At 37.2% G+C, this 24,814-nt stretch overlaps 2 protein-coding genes across 2 annotated transcripts; one reads left to right on the top strand and one right to left on the bottom strand.

Moving 5' to 3' along the window:
• Positions 1–9,447: 9,447 nt before the first annotated feature.
• LOC106086128 (putative nuclease HARBI1) lies at positions 9,448–11,412 on the top strand. The gene is made up of 4 exons (XM_013250663.2): positions 9,448–9,887; positions 9,943–10,275; positions 10,333–10,477; positions 10,540–11,412. The coding sequence occupies exons 1-4, from the start codon at positions 9,660–9,662 to the stop codon at positions 10,929–10,931; spliced, it is 1,098 nt and encodes a 365-aa protein (XP_013106117.1). The 5' UTR covers positions 9,448–9,659; the 3' UTR covers positions 10,932–11,412.
• Positions 11,413–11,512: 100 nt separating this feature from the next.
• On the bottom strand, positions 11,513–13,617 carry LOC131994068 (uncharacterized). Its single transcript, XM_059360273.1, has 6 exons — positions 13,381–13,617; positions 13,119–13,317; positions 12,300–12,488; positions 12,025–12,240; positions 11,836–11,966; positions 11,513–11,655 (listed from the first exon to the last, which is right to left on the bottom strand). The coding sequence occupies exons 2-6, from the start codon at positions 13,314–13,316 to the stop codon at positions 11,649–11,651; spliced, it is 741 nt and encodes a 246-aa protein (XP_059216256.1). The 5' UTR covers position 13,317; positions 13,381–13,617; the 3' UTR covers positions 11,513–11,648.
• Between the last annotated feature and the right edge of the window lie 11,197 nt (positions 13,618–24,814).

A 24,814-nucleotide genomic window follows, 5' to 3' on the forward strand; every position in this document is an offset into this window, starting at 1 on the left:
AGTCCGAACAGAAGTTTTTATGGCAGGATACCTTACAAATTAGTAAGATAACAACCGCTGAATATTTTTCTGATGTTCACGTCGGGATTTGAACCCAGGCGTCCGCACGGCGTGTCGCATAGCGACACCACATGATAAAGAAGTTTCAACATGGCAAGATAACGCACAAATATAACCAGCATTAGTAAGGGAATAACCACCGCTGAATATAAGTGGTGTAGGCGGATATGCTAACCTCTGCTCAAAGGTGGCCTGAACGAAATTTAAAACGACCCGATATCAACGAAGTTTAAAACTGTGTGTTGTTTTTGACATCTCAAAACACTTGCCCGATATAGTCCATATCGAAACGTAACATGATAGAGCTGTATATATGTATATCGGTTTCTCGAATAAACTTCTTGCGTTATAAATAGTGTTTTTATCTGATATCAGACCGGTCAGGCTTAACGTGTTTTTAATTGTTCTATTGGCTTTATAGTACTTATTATCGGGGATTTGGAGCGAACTGAAGTGACTGAAAACGGGACGCTCCAATTTAGCTCCAGGCTCGGAATATCTGGTTTTAATACATGAACATCAATTTCTAGCTGTCCCTATATGCTCCGCCATATCCCAAAAAGGTTAATTGAATTTTTTTTTAAGCTGGATCGAGATATTCAGGACCGAGATTTTCTCGTATCCACATTATTTGTTATCTACTTTCAACTACATTTCCTACATCACCCCAAAATGCATTCGTCAAAAATATATCAAATCCGCACTCTTCTCCCAAATACGTTTAATTTAAATCCTATATTTTCCAATCCACCCATAATTCCATGTTGGGGAGTTTTTTGGTGTTCCCTAAATTTGGATATGACCTTCGTACTTTACTTCCAAAGGCCTTTAATTTGCGTCCCAATATGGTTTATTTGTGACCCCAAATTTAAACAACCGATTCTTACTCGACTATATAACCACTGACATTTTTTGCAGCTTTGTTAATTTGTTTGAGGAACTTGTGTCTGGCGAAAATAGGGATTAGGGGTCGATAAAAATTAATGACAAACCATCACATTGGTATCTTTAGAGTTTGTGACACATATAAAGTTTTTTTACCCTGACAATTCCTTTCGTTGTTGATATATAGAACTTATTATTCGGGATTCCAACTAGGTTTTCTTAATATATAGAATAATTTAACGCCGTGACTATGCATATGTATATTCTTTTTGATTTGATTTAAAATAAACTGTGCTTCCTGAAAACAATGCAAAGTTCAGCAGCAGAGCTGCTCCCGATTATGCTATGTTGGAGAAAAGGTATTCCTCCTTTATACCTGTTATTTAAACTCCAATAAGTTTAAGTCCTGATTAAGACCCCAAAGCTTGGTCTCAAGAATAGAAGTCAATTTCATTTCATTTCATTTAAATCTCAATCAATTTCATTTAAAATCTCTACTGCCATGGTCGGTAAATATGTCGGATTTTAGGGGTTTTTTGGGGGTGGAGTGACCCACGAAACACTAAGTCCCACAATTGGGTGTCAGATTCGCTTTCTACTCTCAAATATCTTTAATTTGATACCCATATTGTAGTGATTGGTCTATAAATCCGTTTGGCAGGTTTTGGGGTGGGTGGCCCTTCTGTGCACACCACCGCAGATTTAAATACCCATTTTTTTTATTTTAGGTTAATATAAGTGTGCCAACAATATTTCCCTCAATTCGCCCTACCAATCTCCGAGATCTGATGTTTGTGAAAATTATTGTTAATAAATCCGCAACGAAGTCATAACGAAGATAACTGCTGTATCAATTTTGACCACTCTGTCCTTTTTCTGTTCATATTGGATTCTCCAAATAAGCGCCATTTATTGGCTGCTTTCATTTGAATCAACTAAATCCATTTGAAAAGAGCCAGTAGATGGCGCTAACTTAAATATCAGTGCTACTTTGCAATTTTGCTACTACTCGCTTGGAGTGGCTTAACGACGATAACATTGATCATCATGTGGTAGTTGTCTTTTATTTAAATCAAATCAAATTGCCATATTAAACGATTATCAGTGTAAATAACTAATTTGCTAGTCTATATATTTAGTGCGGTGGGAATAGTTCTTACTATTAAACCATATAAAACTTTTGAACAAAAAAGTGTTGCCCAGCAGCACGTCGTTTGGACTTGTTTATCGATGAGCTAAAAATGGTTGCAATCTTAACGTTAAGGTTTGCAACTCCTCCTACCACGCTGAACGTCATAATTTTTTAACGTCATTGATTAAATCACACAGTGTCCTGTTAGGACATCATGATTGATCGACCGTTGATGTGAGGTAGTCCGCTAGATATATATCAGAATGGAGATATCAATTTCGTAGTCCTTAACCTTATACCTTTAATTTAAGCCCATATTGTCATGATTGGTGTATACAGCCGTTTGGTGGAGGGTGTCTCTATGAGGGTTGTGTGCCACACTCCATCTGCCACTTGTGTTTGTTCCGTATAGACTCAAAAACGGCTGAACCGATTTCCTTAAAATGTTCACAAATTGTGGAGAGTGGTCCGGAAGGAGCAATAGGCTATATAATTTTTTGATATCTCAAGTGGGGCGGACTCTCCCCTTACCCCAAAAGTACCGCCCAAATATAAAAGTGGACCGATCGGGACAATGGGGGACGCAAATGCAAGGTATTCTGGAGTAGAATTGAAATTTTATATCAAAATTTGGGTCCAAGTTCCTTGGGGGCTACGCCGACGCCAAAACCCCTTCAAATAGGCAAATTGGATTATAATGACAATATGGGACTCGAATGAAAGGTATTCGGGAGTAGAAAAACTCCCGAAATAAAACAAAAATATTGGTACATATCAATATGGGAATCAAAAGAAAGGTATTCGGGAGAAGATATATGACATTACAAATGATGTCATAGTTTTTGCGGGTCGCCCCACCCCCAAAAGGTCCCCACATGGGAATTATACTCGATCATAGCTATATAAGAAGAATAGCTATATATAAGAAATGTATTTATGAGATGATTACGAATATGACCTTAAACTTTGTGTCCAAGAATCTATGTGGCGCCTTACCTCCAAAAATCGCCTTCAATAAATTATTTGACCAATTAAGACAATGGACGATAAAATGATATATATTTTTGAATAGAGTGCGTCATTCAAATATGTGCTCAAGTGGTAGATGGAGTGTGGCACACAACCCTCATAGAGACACCCTCTACCAAACGGCTGTATACACCAATCATGACAATATGGGCTTAAATTAAAGGTACAAGGTTGAGCACTACGAATCTGATATCTCCATGCTGATCATATATCTAGCGGACCACCTCACATCAACGGTCGATCAATCATAATGACCTAACAGGACACTGTGTGATTTAATTAATGTGTGGGAACACAAATAAATGTAGGACGCGATACACCAAAAATTATGACGTTCAGCGTGGTAGGAGGAGTTGCAAACCTTAATGTTAAGATTGCAACCATTTTTAACACATCGATAAACAAGTCCAAACGACGTGCTGCTGAGCAACACTTTTTTGTTCAAAAGTTTTACATGGTTTGATAGTAAGAACTATCCCCACCGCACCAAATATATAGACTGGCAAATTATTTAGTTATTTTACCACAGAAAATCGTTTAATATGGCAATTTGAATTGATTTAAATAAAAGACTTAATGATGGGTAGTTAGTAGTCATTTATAGACAACTACCACATGATGGAGGCCACAGTAGCGCAGAGGTTAGCATATCCGCCTATAGCGCTGAACGCCTGGGTTCGAATCCTGGCGATGCCACCAGAAAAAATTTTCAGCGGTGGTTTTCCCCTCCTAATGTTGGCAACATTTGTGAGGTACTATGCCATGTAAAACTTCTCTCTAAAGAGGTTTCGCACTGCGGCACGCCGTTCGGTCCCTTATCACTGAGCTCAAAATTGAATCGGACTGCACTCATTGATATAAGAGAAGGGCGATTTGAGTGAAATTTTGTTGGCACACTTATATAACCTATAAGTGTGCCAACATATATATATATATATATCTATATATATATATATATATATATATATATATATATATATATATATATATATATATATATGTTAATGGTTAAACATTACTTTGAACTTCGCATTGTTTTCAGGAAGCACAGTTTATTTTAAATCAAATCAAAAAGAATATACATATTCATAGTCACGACGTTCAATTATTCAATTTATTATATTAAGAAAACCTAGTTGAAATCCCCAATAATAAGGTCTATATATCAACAATGAAAGGTATTATCAGGGTACAATAAAACTTTGTACGTGTCACAAACTCTTACAAGATTTTTTCGCAAAAAAAGCATGTACTTTTGTCGTAAACAAAGTCGAACTTTTTCAGAAAAGAGGTTTACTTTGCGAAAATTTCCTTTATGTGAAACGAGTTATTTTTTGCGTGTAGGTATTTGCACTGCTATCATGCTTTGAATAGCAGACCATGGGCAGAATAAAGATAGTGTGGGAGCTAATGATACCAATGGGGTGGTGTGTCATTAACTTATATCGACCCCTAATCGACAAAAATATTAAGTCCCAAATTTAGAGATTTTAATAAAAATCGAAAGTTAAAGACTGTTTCCATGTTCTGTTAAAATTTTGTGTTGATAACCTAAACCGTTATTTTTTTTTTAAATTTTTTTTGTACATATTTGCGAAATGCACTTCGATATTTTCGCCAGACACAAGTTCCTCAAATAAATTAACAAAGCTGCAAAAAATATGTAAGTAATCATATAGAAACGTTATATATTTGCAAGTCGAGTAAGAATTGGACATTTAAATTAAGGGCTAAGTGTCTGAGGTTCACCTTCAAAGGACATATTGGTCCACCGGGACAATATTAGAGTCAAATGAAAAATTTGGGAGTACAGTGCGAATCTAATAGTTACATTTGAGGTCACAAATAAGCCATATAAGTATGAAGGTCATATCCAAATTTGGGGAACACCAAAAAAATTCCCCAACATGGAATTATGGATCGGTTGGAAAATATAGGATTTAAATTAAACGCCTTTGGGAGAAGAGTACGGATTTGATATATTTGTGACGAATGGCTTTTGGGGGGATGTAGGAAATGTGACAGTAGACAACAAATAATGTGGATACGAGAAAATCTCGGTCCTGAATATCTCGATCCAGCTTAAAAAAAAATTCAATTAACCTTTTTGGGATGTGGCGGAGCATATCGGGACAGCTAGAAATTGATATTCATGTATTAAAACGAGATATTCGGAGCCTGGAGCTAAATTGGAGCGTCCCGTTTTCAGTCACTTCTATTCACTCCAAATCCCCGGTAATAAGTACTATTAAGGCAAATAGAACAATTAAAAACACGTTAAGTCCGGCCGGACCGAAATCATATAAAAACATTATTTATGACGCAAGAATTTAATTCGAGAAATCGATATACATATTTACAGGTCTATCATATTACGTTCCGATCTAGACGATCTAAACACACAGCTATATCAGGTTATGGACCGATTTGAACTATACTTGGCACAGTTGTTGGATATCATAACAAAACACGTCGTGCAAAATTGCGTTCCAATCGGATAAGAATTGCGCACTCTAGAGGCTCTAGGGGCTGAAGAAGTCAAGACCCAAGATCGGTTTATATGGCAGCTATATCAAAATATGGACCGATATGTATTTGTGCAAAATTTCAAGCGGCTAGCTTTACTCTTTATTCACGAAAAAATATGGTTATAGCTGAGGTGTTATCCACACGATCTCAGGACCTAATGGTGGGCCTTCATGTATGTTACGATCGGTCCTACAAAATTTTGTTCGGATTGCCAAATGGGCATTTTTGGCCCGATTTTGAAAATTTTGCCAAAAAGTGCTTAAAAAACTTTTCAAAAATCATGCTTTTGTGTGCGGCTATTTTTTATAGTGTCCTAGAAATTTTACTAAAAAATTTTGGTTTTTTAAATTTTCGCAGAGGTTGGTCTCTTAATTTGTTGTTTGTGAAAGAATATTTTAGCTGTTTTTACACCCTCCACCATAGGATGGGGGTATACTAATTTCGTCCTTCTGTTTGTAACACCTCGAAATATGCGTCTAAGACCCCATACAATATATATATTCTTGATTGTCATGTCATTTTAAGTCGATCTAGCCTTGTCCGTCCGTCTGTCTGTCTGTCGAAAGCACGCTAACTTTCGAAGGTGTAAATCTAGCCGCTTGAAATTTTGCACAAATACTTTTTATTAGTGTAGGTCGGTTAGTATTGTAAATGGGCCAAATTGGTCCATGTTTTGATATAGCTGCCATATAAATCGATCTTGGGTCTTGACTTCTTGAACCTCTAGAGGGCGCAATTCTTATCCGATTTTACAAAAATTTTGCACGTAGTGTTTTGGTAGCACTTCCAACAACTACGCTCTTGACTTCTTGAGCCTCTAGATGGCGCAATTCTCGTCCGATTTAACTGAAATTTTGCACGTAGTATTTTGGTATCACTTTCAACAACTGTGCTAAGTATGGTTTTAATCGGTCTATGTTTTGATATAGCTGCCATATAAACCGATCTTGGATCTTGATTTCTTAAGCTTCTAGAGGGCGCAATTCTCGTCCGATTTAACTGAAATTTTGCACGTAGTGTATTGGTATCACTTCCAACAACTGTGTTGAGTATGATTCAAATCGGTTCATAATCTGGTATAGCTGTCATATAAACCGATCTTGGATCTTGACTTCGTGAGCCAAGAAAGCGCGCATTTCTCATCATATATTTGTGACGAATGGCTTTTGGGGGGATGTAGGAAATGTGACAGTAGACAACAAATAATGTGGATACGAGAAAATCTCGGTCCTGAATATCTCGATCCAGCTTAAAAAAAAATTCAATTAACCTTTTTGGGATGTGGCGGAGCATATCGGGACAGCTAGAAATTGATATTCATGTATTAAAACGAGATATTCGGAGCCTGGAGCTAAATTGGAGCGTCCCGTTTTCAGTCACTTCTATTCACTCCAAATCCCCGGTAATAAGTACTATTAAGGCAAATAGATCAATTAAAAACACGTTAAGTCCGGCCGGACCGAAATCATATAAAAACATTATTTATGACGCAAGAATTTAATTCGAGAAATCGATATACATATTTACAGGTCTATCATATTACGTTCCGATCTAGACGATCTAAACACACAGCTATATCAGGTTATGGACCGATTTGAACTATACTTGGCACAGTTGTTGGATATCATAACAAAACACGTCGTGCAAAATTGCGTTCCAATCGGATAAGAATTGCGCACTCTAGAGGCTCTAGGGGCTGAAGAAGTCAAGACCCAAGATCGGTTTATATGGCAGCTATATCAAAATATGGACCGATATGTATTTGTGCAAAATTTCAAGCGGCTAGCTTTACTCTTTATTCACGAAAAAATATGGTTATAGCTGAGGTGTTATCCACACGATCTCATGACCTAATGGTGGGCCTTCATGTATGTTACGATCGGTCCTACAAAATTTTGTTCGGATTGCCAAATGGGCATTTTTGGCCCGATTTTGAAAATTTTGCCAAAAAGTGCTTAAAAAACTTTTCAAAAATCATGCTTTTGTGTGCGGCTATTTTTTATAGTGTCCTAGAAATTTTACTAAAAAATTTTGGTTTTTTAAATTTTCGCAGAGGTTGGTCTCTTAATTTGTTGTTTGTGAAAGAATATTTTAGCTGTTTTTACACCCTCCACCATAGGATGGGGGTATACTAATTTCGTCCTTCTGTTTGTAACACCTCGAAATATGCGTCTAAGACCCCATACAATATATATATTCTTGATTGCCATGTCATTTTAAGTCGATCTAGCCTTGTCCGTCCGTCTGTCTGTCTGTCGAAAGCACGCTAACTTTCGAAGGTGTAAATCTAGCCGCTTGAAATTTTGCACAAATACTTTTTATTAGTGTAGGTCGGTTAGTATTGTAAATGGGCCAAATTGGTCCATGTTTTGATATAGCTGCCATATAAATCGATCTTGGGTCTTGACTTCTTGAACCTCTAGAGGGCGCAATTCTTATCCGATTTTACAAAAATTTTGCACGTAGTGTTTTGGTAGCACTTCCAACAACTACGCTCTTGATTTCTTGAGCCTCTAGATGGCGCAATTCTCGTCCGATTTAACTGAAATTTTGCACGTAGTATTTTGGTATCACTTTCAACAACTGTGCTAAGTATGGTTTTAATCGGTCTATGTTTTGATATAGCTGCCATATAAACCGATCTTGGATCTTGATTTCTTAAGCTTCTAGAGGGCGCAATTCTCGTCCGATTTAACTGAAATTTTGCACGTAGTGTATTGGTATCACTTCCAACAACTGTGTTGAGTATGATTCAAATCGGTTCATAATCTGGTAAAGCTGTCATATAAACCGATCTTGGATCTTGACTTCGTGAGCCAAGAAAGCGCGCATTTCTCATCCGATTTGGCTGAAATTTTGCATGAGGTGTTTTGTAAGGACTTCCAATAACTGTGCTAAGTATGGTGTAAATCGGTATAGAACCTGATATAGCTGCCATATAAACCGATCTGGGATTTTGACTTCTTGAGCCTCTAGAGGGCGGAATTCTCACCCGCGCATAGGAATCGACAAATGCGATCAATGGTGGAGGGTATATAAGATTCGGCCGAACTTAGCACGCTCTTACTCTTACCGGCCGAACTTAGCACGCTCTTACTTGTTCAATTCTTCAACTGATTTGGATAGCTGACAAAATTTGCTATGATGAAATTATGTGAGTCAATTGTTGGCATTTTTTGGTCAAAAAAATAAGTTAATCATTAAAATAATTTGACCTAAAGCTTTAAAATTAGCTAATCTTTCTGTAAAGAGGTTTATATGACAATATTATATTCGTGTTAGGAGACATGTGGAGTACAATATTGACATTTTGTAAGAAAAATCTGGAAAAAAAACCCTCCGAGTTCTCAATTCGGAAACCCCAATCTTGATAACATATTTTTGTTACCCCAGGTGGTACCTAGATCATAAACGTACAAAGACCTCAGGGGTGGGCTAAGCACTCCCAGAAAAGTTTAAGCCCCCCAGATTTTTTAAAATGTCATTGTTTTAGGCAAAATTTGCTCATTTAATTGCTATTCAAAGGGGTGTCAATGCCGATTTTGGAAACATCTTACTCCAGTATGGCAATTTCAAATATTTTCGTTAAGAAATGTGGCCAAAATGTATGCTTACTTTTTTGAGAAGATATTCGTCTAAAACTACTGAAAACTAGAACGATATCTGTATTAGCTTTGGTTACGAATGCGATTCGAAATTTGGTTTTTAAAAGTTTTTACATTTTGGGCTCATTTTGTGTTTTTGCTACATAATCCGATAAAATTTAATATTTTGACTTCAGCTTGGACATTTTGTTGTAAAGCAATTTCTGTACCGGAATTCTGTAAAGTGTTTTAACGAACATCGTTTCGTTAAAAAGCGATAGCAGAAAAATTAACGAATATGGTATTCAGTACCCACTTTTAGCGATAATCGACATCGTTAAAATCAGCTGTTTTCTTTAACGAAAAGAAAATCGAGAACTAAACGACGGAAAATTATTTGGTGTTTATTTTAACAAAGCAAATAAAGATAATTATTTACAATGGCTTTAGAGTATTTGGCTCTTGATTTATCGCAAACAATTTTCGATACGAGTGTTCAACCAATAAACAGGCGTGCTTTTCGTAATATGGAAAACCCATTTGAATTAAGCGAGAAAGATTTTAAAAAGCTCTACCGACTTACTCCGGAATCGACCCAAGAACTAATCCACCAACTTGATGGAGACTTAAGAGGCTCAAGAATAACTGCTTTGTCCACAGAGAAACAGGTAAGGTATATGCATAAAAAGGCAACATAAAAAAAGTATATTTTTTTATATTTAGGTTCTCGCAGCTCTTCGGTTTTTTGCAACTGGATGCTACCAACGACCTGTAGGGGAGCAATGGGGCATATCCATGAGTCAGCCTTCAATAAGTCGATGCATACATCGTGTGACAAATGCCATCAACAAAAACTTATATTTTCCTAATGTTAAATTTCCAATGACTCATATTGAACGCCAAGCTGCAAAAGCAACTTTTGCTGCGGCGCCCTCACCTTTTGTGGGAGGTACCATAGGAGCAATAGATTGCTCTCATGTATCAATATTGGCTCCAAAAATTCATGAGGAATCTTATGTGAATCACCACGGTTACCACTCACTAAATGTCCAAATGGTAAACTAGCTTAAAATCCCTGAGTATTGTTGGCCATAACATTGTTTATAAATTTAGATATGTGATCCAAAGTTGAAAATTCTGAATGTGAATGCCAAATTCCCGGGAGCTCGGCATGATTCGTATATTTGGAGTTCATCGGCGGTCCGTAGAGTAATGCAGAGAAGTTTCGAAAATGGACAACACAACATGTTTTTAATTGGTTGGTGATTTGGTTTATGTTTATGAAAGTTACCTAAAACTTATATTTGTATTTATATACAGGTGATTCTGGGTACCCGTTAGAGCCATGGCTAATGACACCCCTTCCAAACCAACCAGCGGGTAGTCCCAAATTTCGGTACAATGAGGCTTTATGCAAATCACGTAACCCCGTTGAAAGACTTTTTGGAGTACTGAAAGGGATGTGGAGATGCTTATCGCGTCAAAGAACCCTTTTGTATGAGCCGGCATTTGCAGGAAAGATAGTAAACGGGTGCGCGGCGCTCCACAACATATATCTTGCCCATACAAGAGAAAACGTTGTGGAGGAGTTTTTGGAGTACGAATTTTTAGAGTACGAATTAGATCAGCACGATAATAGCACTACGACAACCAATTCAACATCAGTGGCGAAGCGCATCCAAGACCGCTTAATTACAAATTTCTTTACATAAGTCTGTGGGCAATTTTTTTTTTTTCAAAACATCTACGTCTGAACGGCAAAAAAAATGTGGAAATTAATCCCACCTTTTATCTGTTGATCTGAGCAGTATAAAATATTCTGCACATTTGCAAAGGAGAGCATATGAACATATAAGTGTACTGTTAACGAGATATAGGTTTTATTTCTATCCTGTATACTAGATATGTCAGTAAAATAATGCCAGTACATTTATGCACAAAACGGTACTCCGGTTTCCTCCAAGTTTTAGTTAACTTTTCCCATTAAAACGTAATCATTTCTATTATTCTTACAAAGTAAAGGTAGTAATAAAAATTGGCCAATGTGAAACTTTTGAAATATCGTTTAAGAATTGGCTATGATGGGCTAAAGATAAATACAAAAATAAATACAAATGAAATATTTTTTTATATTATTTTTATTATTATATTATAAAAAATATAAAAAAATAAACATAAAATATTACAAAATTATATCAATTCAGTCTTTTTTTGGGATTTTATACAAGTTATGTCTTTTAGATTAGCTACATGAAGGAAATGTTTTTTCTTATATAAATATACATAAATACAAATAAGTACAAAAATTTATCAGTTAATTTTTTTTTTTTTGTATTATATACAAGTTTTGTCTATTTATACTATATTAATTGTAAAAACATGAAGGTAACACATGGACAATTTACAGACTCTAGCGAAACCTGTCATTTTCATTGTCTGAAAGTAAGATAATAAAAAACGTGCTAAGTAGTAGTAGACGAATAATTCGAGGTGTTACAAATGGAATGACGAAATTAGTATACCCCATCCTATAGTGGAGGGTATAAATATTAATGACAAACTGGATAAAGGTTATGTCAAAAGGTTTTTCATTTTGAGTGTAAAACGAATACTTACAGCTTGTTTATCGATAGGGCCAAGTTATTAAATGCATCAGCTACTGCATTCAAACCAGTTCCCAAGGTTTTAATAGCGTCCGCCATCACCTTGCCGTTTTCAGCATTTGCTGCAGCACATTCAGCTAATATCTTGTTACAAAAATAAGAAGTAAGAAAGTGTGTACATATAAATTCAAAGCAAAAATACCTTCAAACTTTCTGCATGCTTGTTAGCAATGTCCAAAAATTGTTTTTGAATATCATTCTCTAAAGCCTTTTTTGGCATCCGGCTCCTTGGCGTCTTCTTCGCTGTTGTTGGAGTTGCAAATGGAGTCTCACATTTATATTCCAATGTGGCTTCAAATTCTGATGGTGGAATATGAAGACAGATGTCTTCTCCATCTTCCATGCGGAGTTGCAGAGCCTTATTAAAAAATATATACAAATTAATTCGGTTTCGTAAAGAAAAATAATTAATTTTACTTCCTCTGCAGGAACGTTTTCTTTAACTTCGTCGTGGCCCTCTATATAACATTTCCCGATTAGAGAAATTACGCGCTTTTCCAGTTCCGTTACAGGCTCCTCCGAAAGAGGATGGTTTCCTGTAAGGGCCATCTGCTTCTTTCGCTCTCGAACTTTCACACTGGTTCTGCTTTTCAAGTCAGCCCATACCTGCAAGAACAAATTGAATAAAAAACAAGCAAAACCGTAATAAGTTCGGCGAGGTCGATCTTCGGATGCCCACCATCACGGGTAGCTACAATCAATTATGATCCGATTTTTCAATTATGATATGATCCAACAATCGTTAAAAAAAAATATCTTGCAGAGTACGACCGTGACGTTTCAAAAGCCGACGTTTGTGAGCCGATTTGGAGCAAACATGAACCAAACCTTTTGCGGAAGCTAAAATTCGTGTTGAAACTTTTGGCATTATATTATTTGCAAAAGTCTCCTTGCTGTTCCATGGCATAATTTATCGTATGGCTTCCTTGTTTTATATAAGCTCCTTGTTGTTGTAGCTACATTTCTGTGTGTGGAGGTAGCGACTCTCGTCAAGCTCCATAGGTTAACAATCTTGCTCCGGTCCATTGGACCGATCGCCACGGGAAGGCCATTGCTTTTTTAAAAGCGATAAGTCGAGTATCATACGCACTAATTATTTAAGTAAGAGCCGGTGCCGCCAAGCCTCTCACGGAGACTCTCCACTCGATACCGCTGATTGTCTCCCTTTTGGTTGCGTTTAATTACGTGTGCTGAGCATTCTATAAAAGCGTTTAAGCGACTTGAACAGATATTTACCTTTTGCCATTGGTCAATGGTTTTAAATGCCCCACCAAGACCATTCAAATTGTCACTTAACTCAGCCCATTTTTGTTCATTTTCCTGTTTGCCATGGAGCTTAGCAAATTTCCCTCCGGCAAAAACAGGGTTTTGGGTCATAAAGTCTACCATTGCATTCAATTGCTCACCGGAGGCACGGCTTCTTTTAGACGCCATTCTACAAAAATTATATATGAATATACAAATGTTCCTGATTAATTTATTTTTTCATTTTACATACCTTTTTATTTATTTTTTTTTTTAATAAAATAGGAGTTTAGATTTGTCAGTCTAGAAGAATTATTTATTGTTTTTGTCTATTCCTCTTTGTGCTTTTCTTTTTATGGGTAGAGTTACCAAATAAAAAAAAACGATATCGGTTTCTGTTAACTAGGAATTAGAGAATAACATAATCGTTAGTGCAAACAATTTTTTTTTCGATAAATTTAACTAAACGATTTTCGTTAATAGTTACAGAATTCCACTACTGGGCTTTTCAGAAATATATATTTTATACATGAACTATTTTTTAAATAGGGGACCAGAGAGTCTGTACTCTATTCGTGGGCCTTCAGGTTAAAACTTTGTCTACCAATTTTTGTTTGCATACATGTGCCTTTGTGGTTCTATTTCAACAATTTCTTTATTTGTTGGAAAGTGATTTTCAAGCCGTATAGAAAACATGTTTTTATACCCATCACCATAGGATGGGGGTGTACTAATCTCGTCACTCCGTTCGTAACACCTCGAAATATTCGTTTAAGACCCCATAAAGTAAATATTTTCTTCACCGCCTGGACGTTCTGATTCGATCTAGCCATGTCCGTCCGTCTGTCGAAATCATGGTAGCTTTCGAACATGTAAAGCTAGCTGCTTGAAATTTTATACATATTCTTAATATTGATGTAGGTCGTTGGGGATCACAAATGGGCCATATCGTTTCAGATTTAGATATAGTCCCCATATAAACCGATCTCCCGATAAGACTTCTTAAGCCCTTACGAACCGAAATTTTTGACCGATTTGGCTGAAATTTTGCACGTAGTATTCTGTTACGGCTTTCAACAACGGTGCGATGTACGGTCTATAACCTGGTATATTTCCCATATTAACCGATCTCCCGATTTGACTTCTTGAGTCCTTGTAATGTGTTCCGTTGTGACTTCCAACAACTGTGTTAGGAACAGTCCAAATCGGTCTATAACATGATATAGCTCCCATATAAACCGATCTCCCGATTTGACTTTTTGAGCCCTTACATGCCCCAATTTTTGTCCGATTTGGCTGGAATTGAGCATGTAGTGTTCTATTATGACTTCCAAAAACTGTGCAAAAAACGGTCCAAATCAGTCTATAAGCAGATATAGCTCCCATGTAAAGCGGTCTCTCGATCACCCTTGTTCGGTTCCTTGAAGCTTTAATTTTGTTGGTTTGACAGAAGTATGGTTTGTAGAATAAAATGATGTCCTTCAACTAAATTGATTTTGTATAAATTTTTTTTTTTGCAGAATCCATAGAGGTGGGTTCCCAAGATTCGGGCCGACTGAACTTAGCACGCTTTTACTTGTTTATGTATCAAATACTTCTATTTGTTGTGAAGATATTCCACTTCCAAACTCTTTTTATTTTTACGATGCTGACCTCGTATTTTGTAATATGCGGAGACATTTGCAAGCGGATTTTTAACTTAAGTTGGATAGCTTACAAAATTTACAATCATTTTGCTCTATTATATCACATTATATTATATCACTGATGCTGAAGAATCTGTATCATCCTGGAGTTGTGTATCTTACAACTGTCCTCAACTATTATATTGGGTTGCCCAAAAAGTAATTGCGGATTTTTCAAAAGAAAGTAAATGAATTTTTAATAAAACTTAGAATGAACTTTAATCAAATATACTTTTTTTCTAAAGCAAGCTAAAAGTAACTGCTGATAACTGAGAGAAGAAAGAATGCAATTACAGAGTCACAAGCTGTGAAAAAATTTGTCAACGCCGACTATATGAAAAATCCGCAATTACTTTTTGGGCAACCCAATAGTTCCCGATGTCTGGAAGATGATCGCTCTACTGAAGCCTGGAAAGGATCCTAGTTTGGGGGAGTCGTACAGACTGATCTCAGTTCTCTCACCAGAAGCCAAGACGCTTGAGGCACTATTTCTCCCGTGTCTCGTTGGAGAATTTCCATTCACCGGACATCAGTATGAATTTCGAAGACTGCATAGCACAACAACTACTTTGATATCTCCGCCACTGTTTAACATCTACCTAACCTCCACTCCAACCCCTACAGACGGCATAGAGGTCGTATCATATGCGGACGATTGTACGCCCCCCGATCTATTGATAACATCTGCTATAGGTTGAACGTCTACCCCAACGAACTTTCCTCATATTTCGATGCAAGTGACCTGAAAATATCTGCCACCAAATCTTCAGCCCCATTTTTCACTACACATATGCGTGAGGTGAATACCGACCTGACTGTGATGGTCGATGGTGAAATGATTCCGACCATCAAATGCCCAAAATACTTGGCGTTACTTTTGACAGCTCTAACACATTCTGTTGATTGGGGTGCTGACAAAGAAGCCGTACAAATCAATTGCAGCGCCTGTGTGGTCTCGTCAGCTCTGTGACACGCAGTGGAATACTATTCAGATTGTTAGAATGGCGCCCTTCGAACTGCGATGGGCTGTCTCCTCAGTTGTCAGGTGGATCGCCTCCATCAGGAGACAAAGATCCTACCTGTCCGAAGACATAACTAAATGCTGTTTAAGGGCGTTCATCACAGAGACCATCCGAATCATGAAGCCTTAAGGTAGATCTACATGATCTAGAGCGTGAAGTTAAGCGCCTCGACTGCAACAGCTTGTTAGGCATCTAAGGAAGAATCGTCCTCACCACAAGTGTTCAGTATCCTGAGGAAGAGTGGTTTCACCGCTTTTCCAACTGCCGCTGGATGCGTAAGGAAGCTCATCATGACAAGATCGAACGAATCTTGTGAGGATAAACTCCTGACGGCCTCAGAAGACGAGGCCAACGCAACAGTGGTGGATATTTAGAATCATGACTATGGCCCGACTTCTACCGATGAAAATCCTTCATTGTACGGCCACTTCGGTGGCACAAAAGATACTGCTGATAGGAAGAGGATTTGAGGTGTTTCCTTTCCAGGAGCCATGGCTGTGTGGAGGAATGGTTCGCGGATCAAGAATTCCTGGATTTAATGTAATCAAGGGTACGGAAGAATGGGAGGCACAGAACCTATATTTTTGAAAAGAGCAGTCTTAATGTTTTTCTTCTTCCGTTGCTAAGCACTGAAGATCCAGTAGCAGTCAGACTTGATAATAAGTCTTATTACTGGCTGGCTTACATATATATGACATATGATTCAAATATGCCGCCTTGAAGTCTTAGTTTGCATGTTGAAGCCACTTCTCATTGTAGGAAGTGATGTTAATGCACATCACCAGATGTGGGGAAGTTCGGGTATAAACGAAAGGGGTGAGCTGCTTATCCAATATATTTAAGTGGAAATCCAGAAATATAGCGATTTATAATAAAGGGAATAAACCGGCTTTTATTACGAGTAACAGGCATGAGGTACTAGATGTGACCTTTGTATAAGCTACAGAGGTGGTCTCGGCTTAACAGAATAAGAAGGATTGGGATAAATTTCGGCACAAATTCTTCACGTCTATCTCTTCTAGACCAGAAAAGGAGTAGCAACTTCGGAGGATATAGACATAATGGTCAAGCGGATCACGGATTTCCTGTATGACACCCTTGTGTCAGATTGTTCTATTGCCAAGCTAAGGGGCAAACAGCGACCGCTATGGTGGACCCCAGAACTGGTTGGTCTAAGGAAGGATTGCAGAAAACTCTTTAACATGGCGAAATCAACACGGGCACCACACGATTGGGACATCCATGAGGCTGAAATAAGAAAATACAAGCCCGAGCTGAGAAAGGCTCAGAACAAGTCCTGGGTGGAATTCTGTAGCTCCGTGGGCTATGGAAGATCCTATCCTCGAGACATAACACGGTGGGATATATTCAGAAGTCTGAGAATGCATGAAGAATGTCTAGTGAGGAAACATTTGAACTACTCGTCGCAACACATCTCACGGGAAACTGTCAAACGGGCAACATGTTGGCAGAAGATGTCGTCACTGGTATAAATTCGTTAGAGATTATAGCACTCATAGAAAAAAGTTTGCTGAAAATAGCAAACACTGTCTGCTAAATATTAGTACCTATTTTTGCTCCTATTGTAGCAGTAGTTCTGCTATTACATCAGTAGTTCTGCAGCGCAGCAGGTTAACTGCTGAAAAGTTAGTTGATTTCTGAAAATAACTGCTGCTTAATTAGGAATGGGATGTTAAAAGAAAACATAAAATACAAATGTAAATGTATGTCTGAGGGGATGTTTCTAATCACCACTGAATGTATACTGTATACTATGCATGTATACTATATAAAAGGCCATGCTAGTCATGTACACATTAGTAGAGCATTAAAAAAAATGCGAGCGAGCTCAGCTACATTTCGTAATGTGTACCAATGGATGGATCAGGTAGCTTATTCACGGTTATATTCCACAAATTTAAATCATATCTTCCAACAAAATTTTTAAAAATTTCCTATAGTAATCAACATAAGTAACAGGCAAACATAAAAATTAGCATAACTTTTTCAGCAGATTTTTGTACATAAAGCAACAGATTTTGTTTACTGATTTAGCTGGCCGAAATTTTTGTTAAAACAGCAGCCCTGTATTTGCTGAAACCGCAGTAATGTCTGCATTCCAATTTTCAGCAGACAAAAACTGTTGTTTTAGCAAACATTTTTGTTGTTTTAAATAACAAATATGGTTGAGTGTGTACGCCTGGCTCCTTTAGCTAAGGGAGATATACTGTGATAAATTAAAACGCGTCTTGTTAGTTTTGAGTGCATTTGGCAACTGCCTGTTTAATTCGTGCTGTGTGAATATTTTACGCTACCTACTGACTGTGTGAATATGCAACGTATGCATATTCATACGGCTTAGCGGATGGATGTTCATATGCGCGAATCATAGCATTTAGGCTAGATTATAATCCAGTCAGCGGTCATGTACAAGGCCAAGTAATTGTAATTGTCTCACGCATATAAACACTACACTTCCCTTTTCAAAAAAAAAAAAAAAAACAAGAATTACAAAGTAATCATTTTATATTAAATTTCTTTTTATACCCTCCACCCTAGGATGGGGGTATAATAATTTCGTCATTCTGATTGTAACCCCTCGAAATATTCGTCTAAGTATATGTATTCTTGACCGTCCGTCTGTCTGTCGAAAGCATGCTAACTTTCTTATCCGATTTGGCGAAAGCGCGCTAACTTTCGAAGTGTAAAGCTAGCCGCTTGAAATTTTGCACAAATACTTCACATTAGTGAAGGTCGGTGGGAATTGTAAACGGGCCATATCGGTTCATATTTTGATATAGCTGCCATATAAACCGACCTTGTATCTTGACTTCTTGAGCCATTAGAGGCCGCAATTCTTATTCGGTTTGGCTGAAATTTCGCATGAGTTGTTTTATTATGATTTCCAACAACTGTGCTAAGTATGGTTCAAATCGCTTCATAACTTGGTATAGCTGCCATATAAACCGATCTGGGACCTTGGTTTTGAGCCTCTAGAGGGTGCAATTCTTATCCGATTTGGCTGAAATTTTGTACAACGGCTTCTGCCATGACCTTCAACATACGTGTCAAATTTGGTGTGAATCGATCTATAGCTTGATTCAGCTCCCATATAAACCGATCTTCCGATTTTGTTGAGCATTCAATTCATTTATGGTCCGAATCGGACTATAACTTGATATAGCTTCACAACAGCAGCACAACAGTTCTTATTAATTTTTCTTTGTTTGCCTAAATAGAGAAATCGCGCAAAGAACTCGACAAATGCTATCCATTGTAGAGGGTATATAAGATTTGGCCCAGCCGAACTTAGCACTCTCTTATTTGTTGATTATAGCCTTAACTGCTGAAGTTGTTGCATATTTTTTGGCTGTGGTGTTTGGCAAACGATCAGTAAGATATACGGATACCAACTTCTTTGTCAAATTTCAATTTTCGTGGTAAGTCTGTTTAGTGCTCACCAGTCTGGCGTTTATCGCGTCAACTGTCTCGCCCTTAACTGATGATCTTAGTGTTGAAACTCTTCCGGCCAATGGTTTCGACATTTTGGGTTTCTGCATTTCTTCTTCTGCAATTTCCTATAATTTATTGGCTCGTGAGCGTGCGTGAATATTTTGTTTGTCTCGTGAGCGTGCGTGAGTGGAAAATAACGCACGTGCACATCTCTACACCTTATCATATAGCTTTATTTTCATTAGAAATTCGTCTATCTAATAATAGTGAGTTTATAGGTGTTTCTACTTTTACAAAAGCATAGTTTCCATTTCAAGCATAATGAAAACAAATAACTGATATCTTTCAGTTTGTTATTTGGTGGTCAACATAGAGAAAACAAGTAAAAGCGTGCTAAGTTCGGCCGGGCCGAATCTTACATACCCTCCACCATGGATCGCATTTGCCGAGTTCTTCTCCCGGCATCTCTTCTTAGGCAAAAAAGGATATAGGAAAAGATTTGCTCTGCTATTATTATATTATTACATGTTGGAGACCTGTGTAAAATGTCAGCCAATTCGAATAAGAATTGCGCCCTTTGGGGGCTCAAGAAGTAAAATAGAGAGATCGATTTATATGGGAGCTGTATCGGGCTATAGACCGATTCAGATCATAATAAGCACCTATGTTGATGGGCATGAGAGGATCCGTAGTACATAATTTCAGGCAAATCGGATAATAATTGCGACCTCTAGAGGCTCAAGAAGTCAAGATCCCAGATCGGTTTATATGGCAGCTATATCAGGTTATTAACCGATTTGAACCATACTTGGCACAGTTGTTGGATATCATAACAAAACACGTCGTGCAAAATTTCATTCCAATCGGATAAGAATTGCGCACTCTAGAGGCTCAAGAAGTCAAGACCAAAGATCGGTTTATATGGCAGCTAAATCAAAACATGGACCGATATGGCTCATTTACAATACCAACCGACCTACACTAATAAGAAGTATTTGTGCAAAATTTCAAGCGGCTAGCTTTACTCCTTCGGAAGTTGGCGTGCTTTCGACAGACAGACGGACGGACGGACGGACGGACGGACGGACGGACGGACAGACGGACAGACGGACGGACATGGCTAGATCGACATAAAAGGTCGCGACAATCAAGAATATATATACTTTATGGGGTCTCAGACGAATATTTCGAGTAGTTACAAACAGAATGACGATATTAGTATACCCCCATCTTATGGTGGAGGGTATAAAAATGGGATCTGTACCAAGGAATTCTGACTCCGACCTTCTTCAGAATGACTGAGCTCAGGTATCCAGTTATACGCCGGTCATTGTCGTTCTATGACCGAACAAAACAACCCTTATAACTAAGTTAAGGCTGGTACTATATTCGTTTTTCGCGATATTTTTCGGCGATTACTTTCTATAGATAAAAGATTTTAAAGCAAAAATACTTGCTGATATTATTCTGTAGGATATACCCTTATTACTTGTGGTAAAATTGTAATAAAATTATATTTCATAATTGAAATTTTTGTAGATGTTCAAAAAAGTAATCACGGGTTTTCAACGATGAAAACGAACATAGTACCAGCCATTAGTAAAAAAAAAATATTTGTATGCTATTTGAGTTACATAGTTATATATCAAAGGCCTACGCAAGACCACATTCATAGAAAAAAGTTTGTTCAAATAGCAAACTGCTATTGTAACAGTAGTTCTGCTATTACAGTACTGCAATTTCAGAGCAGCAGGTTTAATGCTAAAAAATAAGTTGTTTGCCGAAAATGACTGCTGCTTAATTATGAAGATGATGTTAAAAGAAAACATAAAATACAAATGTAAATGTGTGTCCATTGAATGTGTACTTTTCTCTAATCTTTTTTCTTTAGATACAAAAGACCATGCCTTTCATGTACACATTTGTAGAGCATTAACAAAAAATGCGAGCGAGATCAGCCACATTTCGAAGTGCATACCAATGGATGGATCAGGTAGCTTCTTCACAGTAGGTTAGGTTAGGTATGAGTGGCGGTCCTTTACACACTCACTTATACAATTTTAAGTCCGTTGTGATACCACAGCAGCGACAGACCAAGGCTTCTGGCCGGAATCGAACCCACGACCCTGCACTGGTAATCCAAGCACGCTACCAACTCGGCTACCGGGGCACCCACAGTAATATTCAAAGCAGCAATATGTTTGCTAAAATAACAGTATTTGTCTGCTGAAAATGGGAAAGCAGACATTACTGCAGTTTCAGCAAACACAGGGCTGCTGTAGTAGCAAACATTTCTTACTGCTTTTCAACTAACAAATCTGCTGGTTTCAGTACACTAGTCTGCTGAAATTTTGTATACTACTTTTTAGGTTTGCCTGTTACTTATTTTCATTACTTTAGGCTTTTTTTAGTTTTTTAGAAATTTTGTTGGAAGAGATGATTTTAATCTTTGGAATAATACTATGAAGAAGCTACCTGATCCATCCATTGGTATCCAACTCGAAATGTGGCTGAGTTCGCATCTTTTGTTATTATCCTACTAATGTGCACATGAATGGCATGGCCTTTTGAATCTAAATTTAAAGAAAAAAAGGTTATGGAAGTATACATTCTGTGGAGATTAAAAACTTCCACTGAGATACACATTTACATATGTATGTGTTCTATTTTTTCTTCTAATATCCCCTTCATAATGAAGCAGCAGTAATTTTTAGCAAACAACAGTCTTTTCAGCAGCAAGCCTCCTACTCTGAAATTGCAGTACTACTGCTGTATTAGCAGAACTACTGCTACAATAGCATCAAAATTGAGTACTAATATTCAGTTGAGAGTGTTAGCTATTTTCAGCAAACTTTTTTCTATGAGTGTAACAGGGAACCATAAAAAATAGCATACAATTTTTTTTTCAGTAGACTTGTGTACTCACAACAGCAGATTTTTTTGGCTGAAATAGCATAAAAAAATTATTGCTAATACAGCAGCTCTATGTTTGCCGAAACAGCAGTAATGTCTGCATTCCCATTTTCAGCAGACACAAAATGCTATTTGAGCAAACAGTTTTGCTGTTTTGAATAACAATATTTAGTTAAATGCATTAATTTCTGGGTAAACACACACACGCCTAATTTTTGTATATGAGAAAACAAACGATTTGTGTGATCAGTTCATATTTGAAAATGACAGCGAGACGCTTTTATATACAGCGGGTACAGCGAGTAATTCCTCATAACTCACTGCAGCGGCTATGAATTCGAGATAAAAATACTCCCAAGTACTAAATGGTGGTTGTTTTTCAAGATTATCTACTCAACAACAACTTGGCCTTTTTACTTTATCTTCAGTGTCTCTGAACAAAGCACTCATTTTGACAATAAAATTCAATAATTTGCAAGCGTTCCTCGTTTGTTAAATTATAGACCAAACTGTTGACAGGAAATATCCTTACCATTTCAAGACGTTGTGATTGCAGACGATTTTAATTCCAATTTGCTCAACAATAGAGTTATTATTGTTGAGTTTAACTCACTAGATCTCTATGCAGTTAACGAGGTCTCACCGACTCATTACTCAAGAACAACCAATGCGTTGCTCGACTTATTTCTAATAATCAGCCATAACCACTAAACAGAAATGGTGTGAAATTAAAAAAATCGGTCTCAAAGCCGCCAATGTTGATCATTCAAATAGTTTCGCAGCTGATGAGTTGAATACTGAACGAGACTTTCTTGAATATTGAAACACACTTTGCTAGAATATATGAAAGTGACAGCAAGATGGTTTATAGTCAAATAGGCCCTAATATATCTTTCTGTTTCCATAGTGTTTATCAATGTGATGTTCTTCAAGCTTTTTCCATTCTCAAGTCTTATACTACTGGTCTCGACGATATTAGTTCCTCGTTTTTAAAACCTCTCATACCTACTTTTTTGCCATATATTACACACATTATTAAACATGTTTTAATGACATCATGTTTTCCAAAATGTTGGAAAAGGGCGGAAATAATTCCACTGCCGAAATCCAATAATGTAGTCCGCCCGATTGCGATATTATCCTACTTGTTAAATGTATTAGAAAGACTCATGCATGAACAGATAAATTTGTTTCTCGAAGAACATAGGCTACTAACTGAATGACAGTCTGGCTTCCGAGCTGATCGTAACAGTGCCACTGCTCTAATCGATGTTCTCGAAGGCATCAGATGCTATATTAATAGCAATCTTGTCAGTTCTTTTGTCCTTTTGGATCATTCGAAGGCATTTGAATCTGTAAATCACAAGATGTTAATTGTGAAGCTCAAACGATTCTTTAATTTTGAAGAATCACCAGTGACAGTGATTGACTCTTATCTTAAAAATAGAAATCTTGCAGTTTTTTCCGCGCGGAATCGGTCAGATTTGTTACATTTGAATAAAGGCATTCCATAAGGATCTATTGTAGGTCCGCTTTTGTTTAGTTTTTACATAATTGAAATTATGAATATAACAAATCCTCCTGATATGCATATAAAGGGTGATTTTTTTGAGGTTAGGATTTTCATGCATTAGTATTTGACAGATCACGTGGGATTTCAGACATGGTGTCAAAGAGAAAGATGCTCAGTATGCTTTGACATTTCATCATGAATAGACTTACTAACGAGCAACGCTTGCAAATCATTGAATTTTATTACCAAAATCAGTGTTCGGTTCGAAATGTGTTCATTCACCGTAACGTTGCGTCCAACAGCATCTTTGAAAAAATACGGTCCAATGATTCCACCAGCGTACAAACCACACCAAACAGTGCATTTTTCGGGATGCATGGGCAGTTCTTGAACGGCTTCTGGTTGCTCTTCACTCCAAATGCGGCAATTTTGCTTATTTACGTAGCCATTCAACCAGAAATGAGCCTCATCGCTGAACAAAATTTGTCAAAATTTGAACACATTTCGAACCGAACACTGATTTTGGTAATAAAATTCAATGATTTGCAAGCGTTGCTCGTTAGTAAGTCTATTCATGATGAAATGTCAAAGCATACTGAGCATCTTTCTCTTTGACACCATGTCTGAAATCCCACGTGATCTGTCAAATACTAATGCATGAAAATCCTAACCTCAAAAAAATCACCCTTTATATGCCGATGACATGCAAATCTGTTATTCATGCAGTGTCGATAACGTTATTAGTTATGTAGATCAAATTAATGTCAGTCTGGGGACTATTGGCACTTGCAGGGCTTCTGAGAACTGCTTACCACTCAACCCATTCAAAACAAAAGGCATAGTTATATCGAGAAATAACCTGGATACTTCATCTCTTCAAAGCTTTATTTTGAATGACAGGCGTTATATTTGACAATTCTTTGTCTTGGAATGAACATATTAATAACGGTGTATGTCAAGTTTACGGTAAGTTGAGGACTCTATGGCATAGGTTGCCCAAAAAGTAATTGTGAGTAGATGCATTTTTAATAAAACTTAGAATGAACTTTAATCAAATATACTTTTTTTACACTTTTTTTCTAAAGCAAGCTAAAATTAACA

Source organism: Stomoxys calcitrans, chromosome 1 (genome assembly GCF_963082655.1).
Source record: "Stomoxys calcitrans chromosome 1, idStoCalc2.1, whole genome shotgun sequence".
NCBI classification, from domain to species: domain Eukaryota; kingdom Metazoa; phylum Arthropoda; class Insecta; order Diptera; family Muscidae; genus Stomoxys; species Stomoxys calcitrans.

Bases quoted from the DNA above. Each gene is read 5' to 3' on its own strand.
- LOC131994068 (XM_059360273.1), bottom strand. From the start codon at position 13,316: ATGGCGTCTAAAAGAAGCCGTGCCTCCGGTGAGCAATTGAATGCAATG. The intron at 12,489-13,118 runs GTAAATATCTGT...TTGTTCTTGCAG, and splicing joins CCATTGACCAATGGCAAAAG to GTATGGGCTGACTTGAAAAG. The intron at 11,967-12,024 runs GTATTTTTGCTT...TTTTGTAACAAG, and splicing joins AGCATGCAGAAAGTTTGAAG to ATATTAGCTGAATGTGCTGC.
- LOC106086128 (XM_013250663.2), top strand. From the start codon at position 9,660: ATGGCTTTAGAGTATTTGGCTCTTGATTTATCGCAAACAATTTTCGAT. The intron at 9,888-9,942 runs GTAAGGTATATG...TTTTATATTTAG, and splicing joins CTTTGTCCACAGAGAAACAG to GTTCTCGCAGCTCTTCGGTT. The intron at 10,276-10,332 runs GTAAACTAGCTT...TTATAAATTTAG, and splicing joins ACTCACTAAATGTCCAAATG to ATATGTGATCCAAAGTTGAA.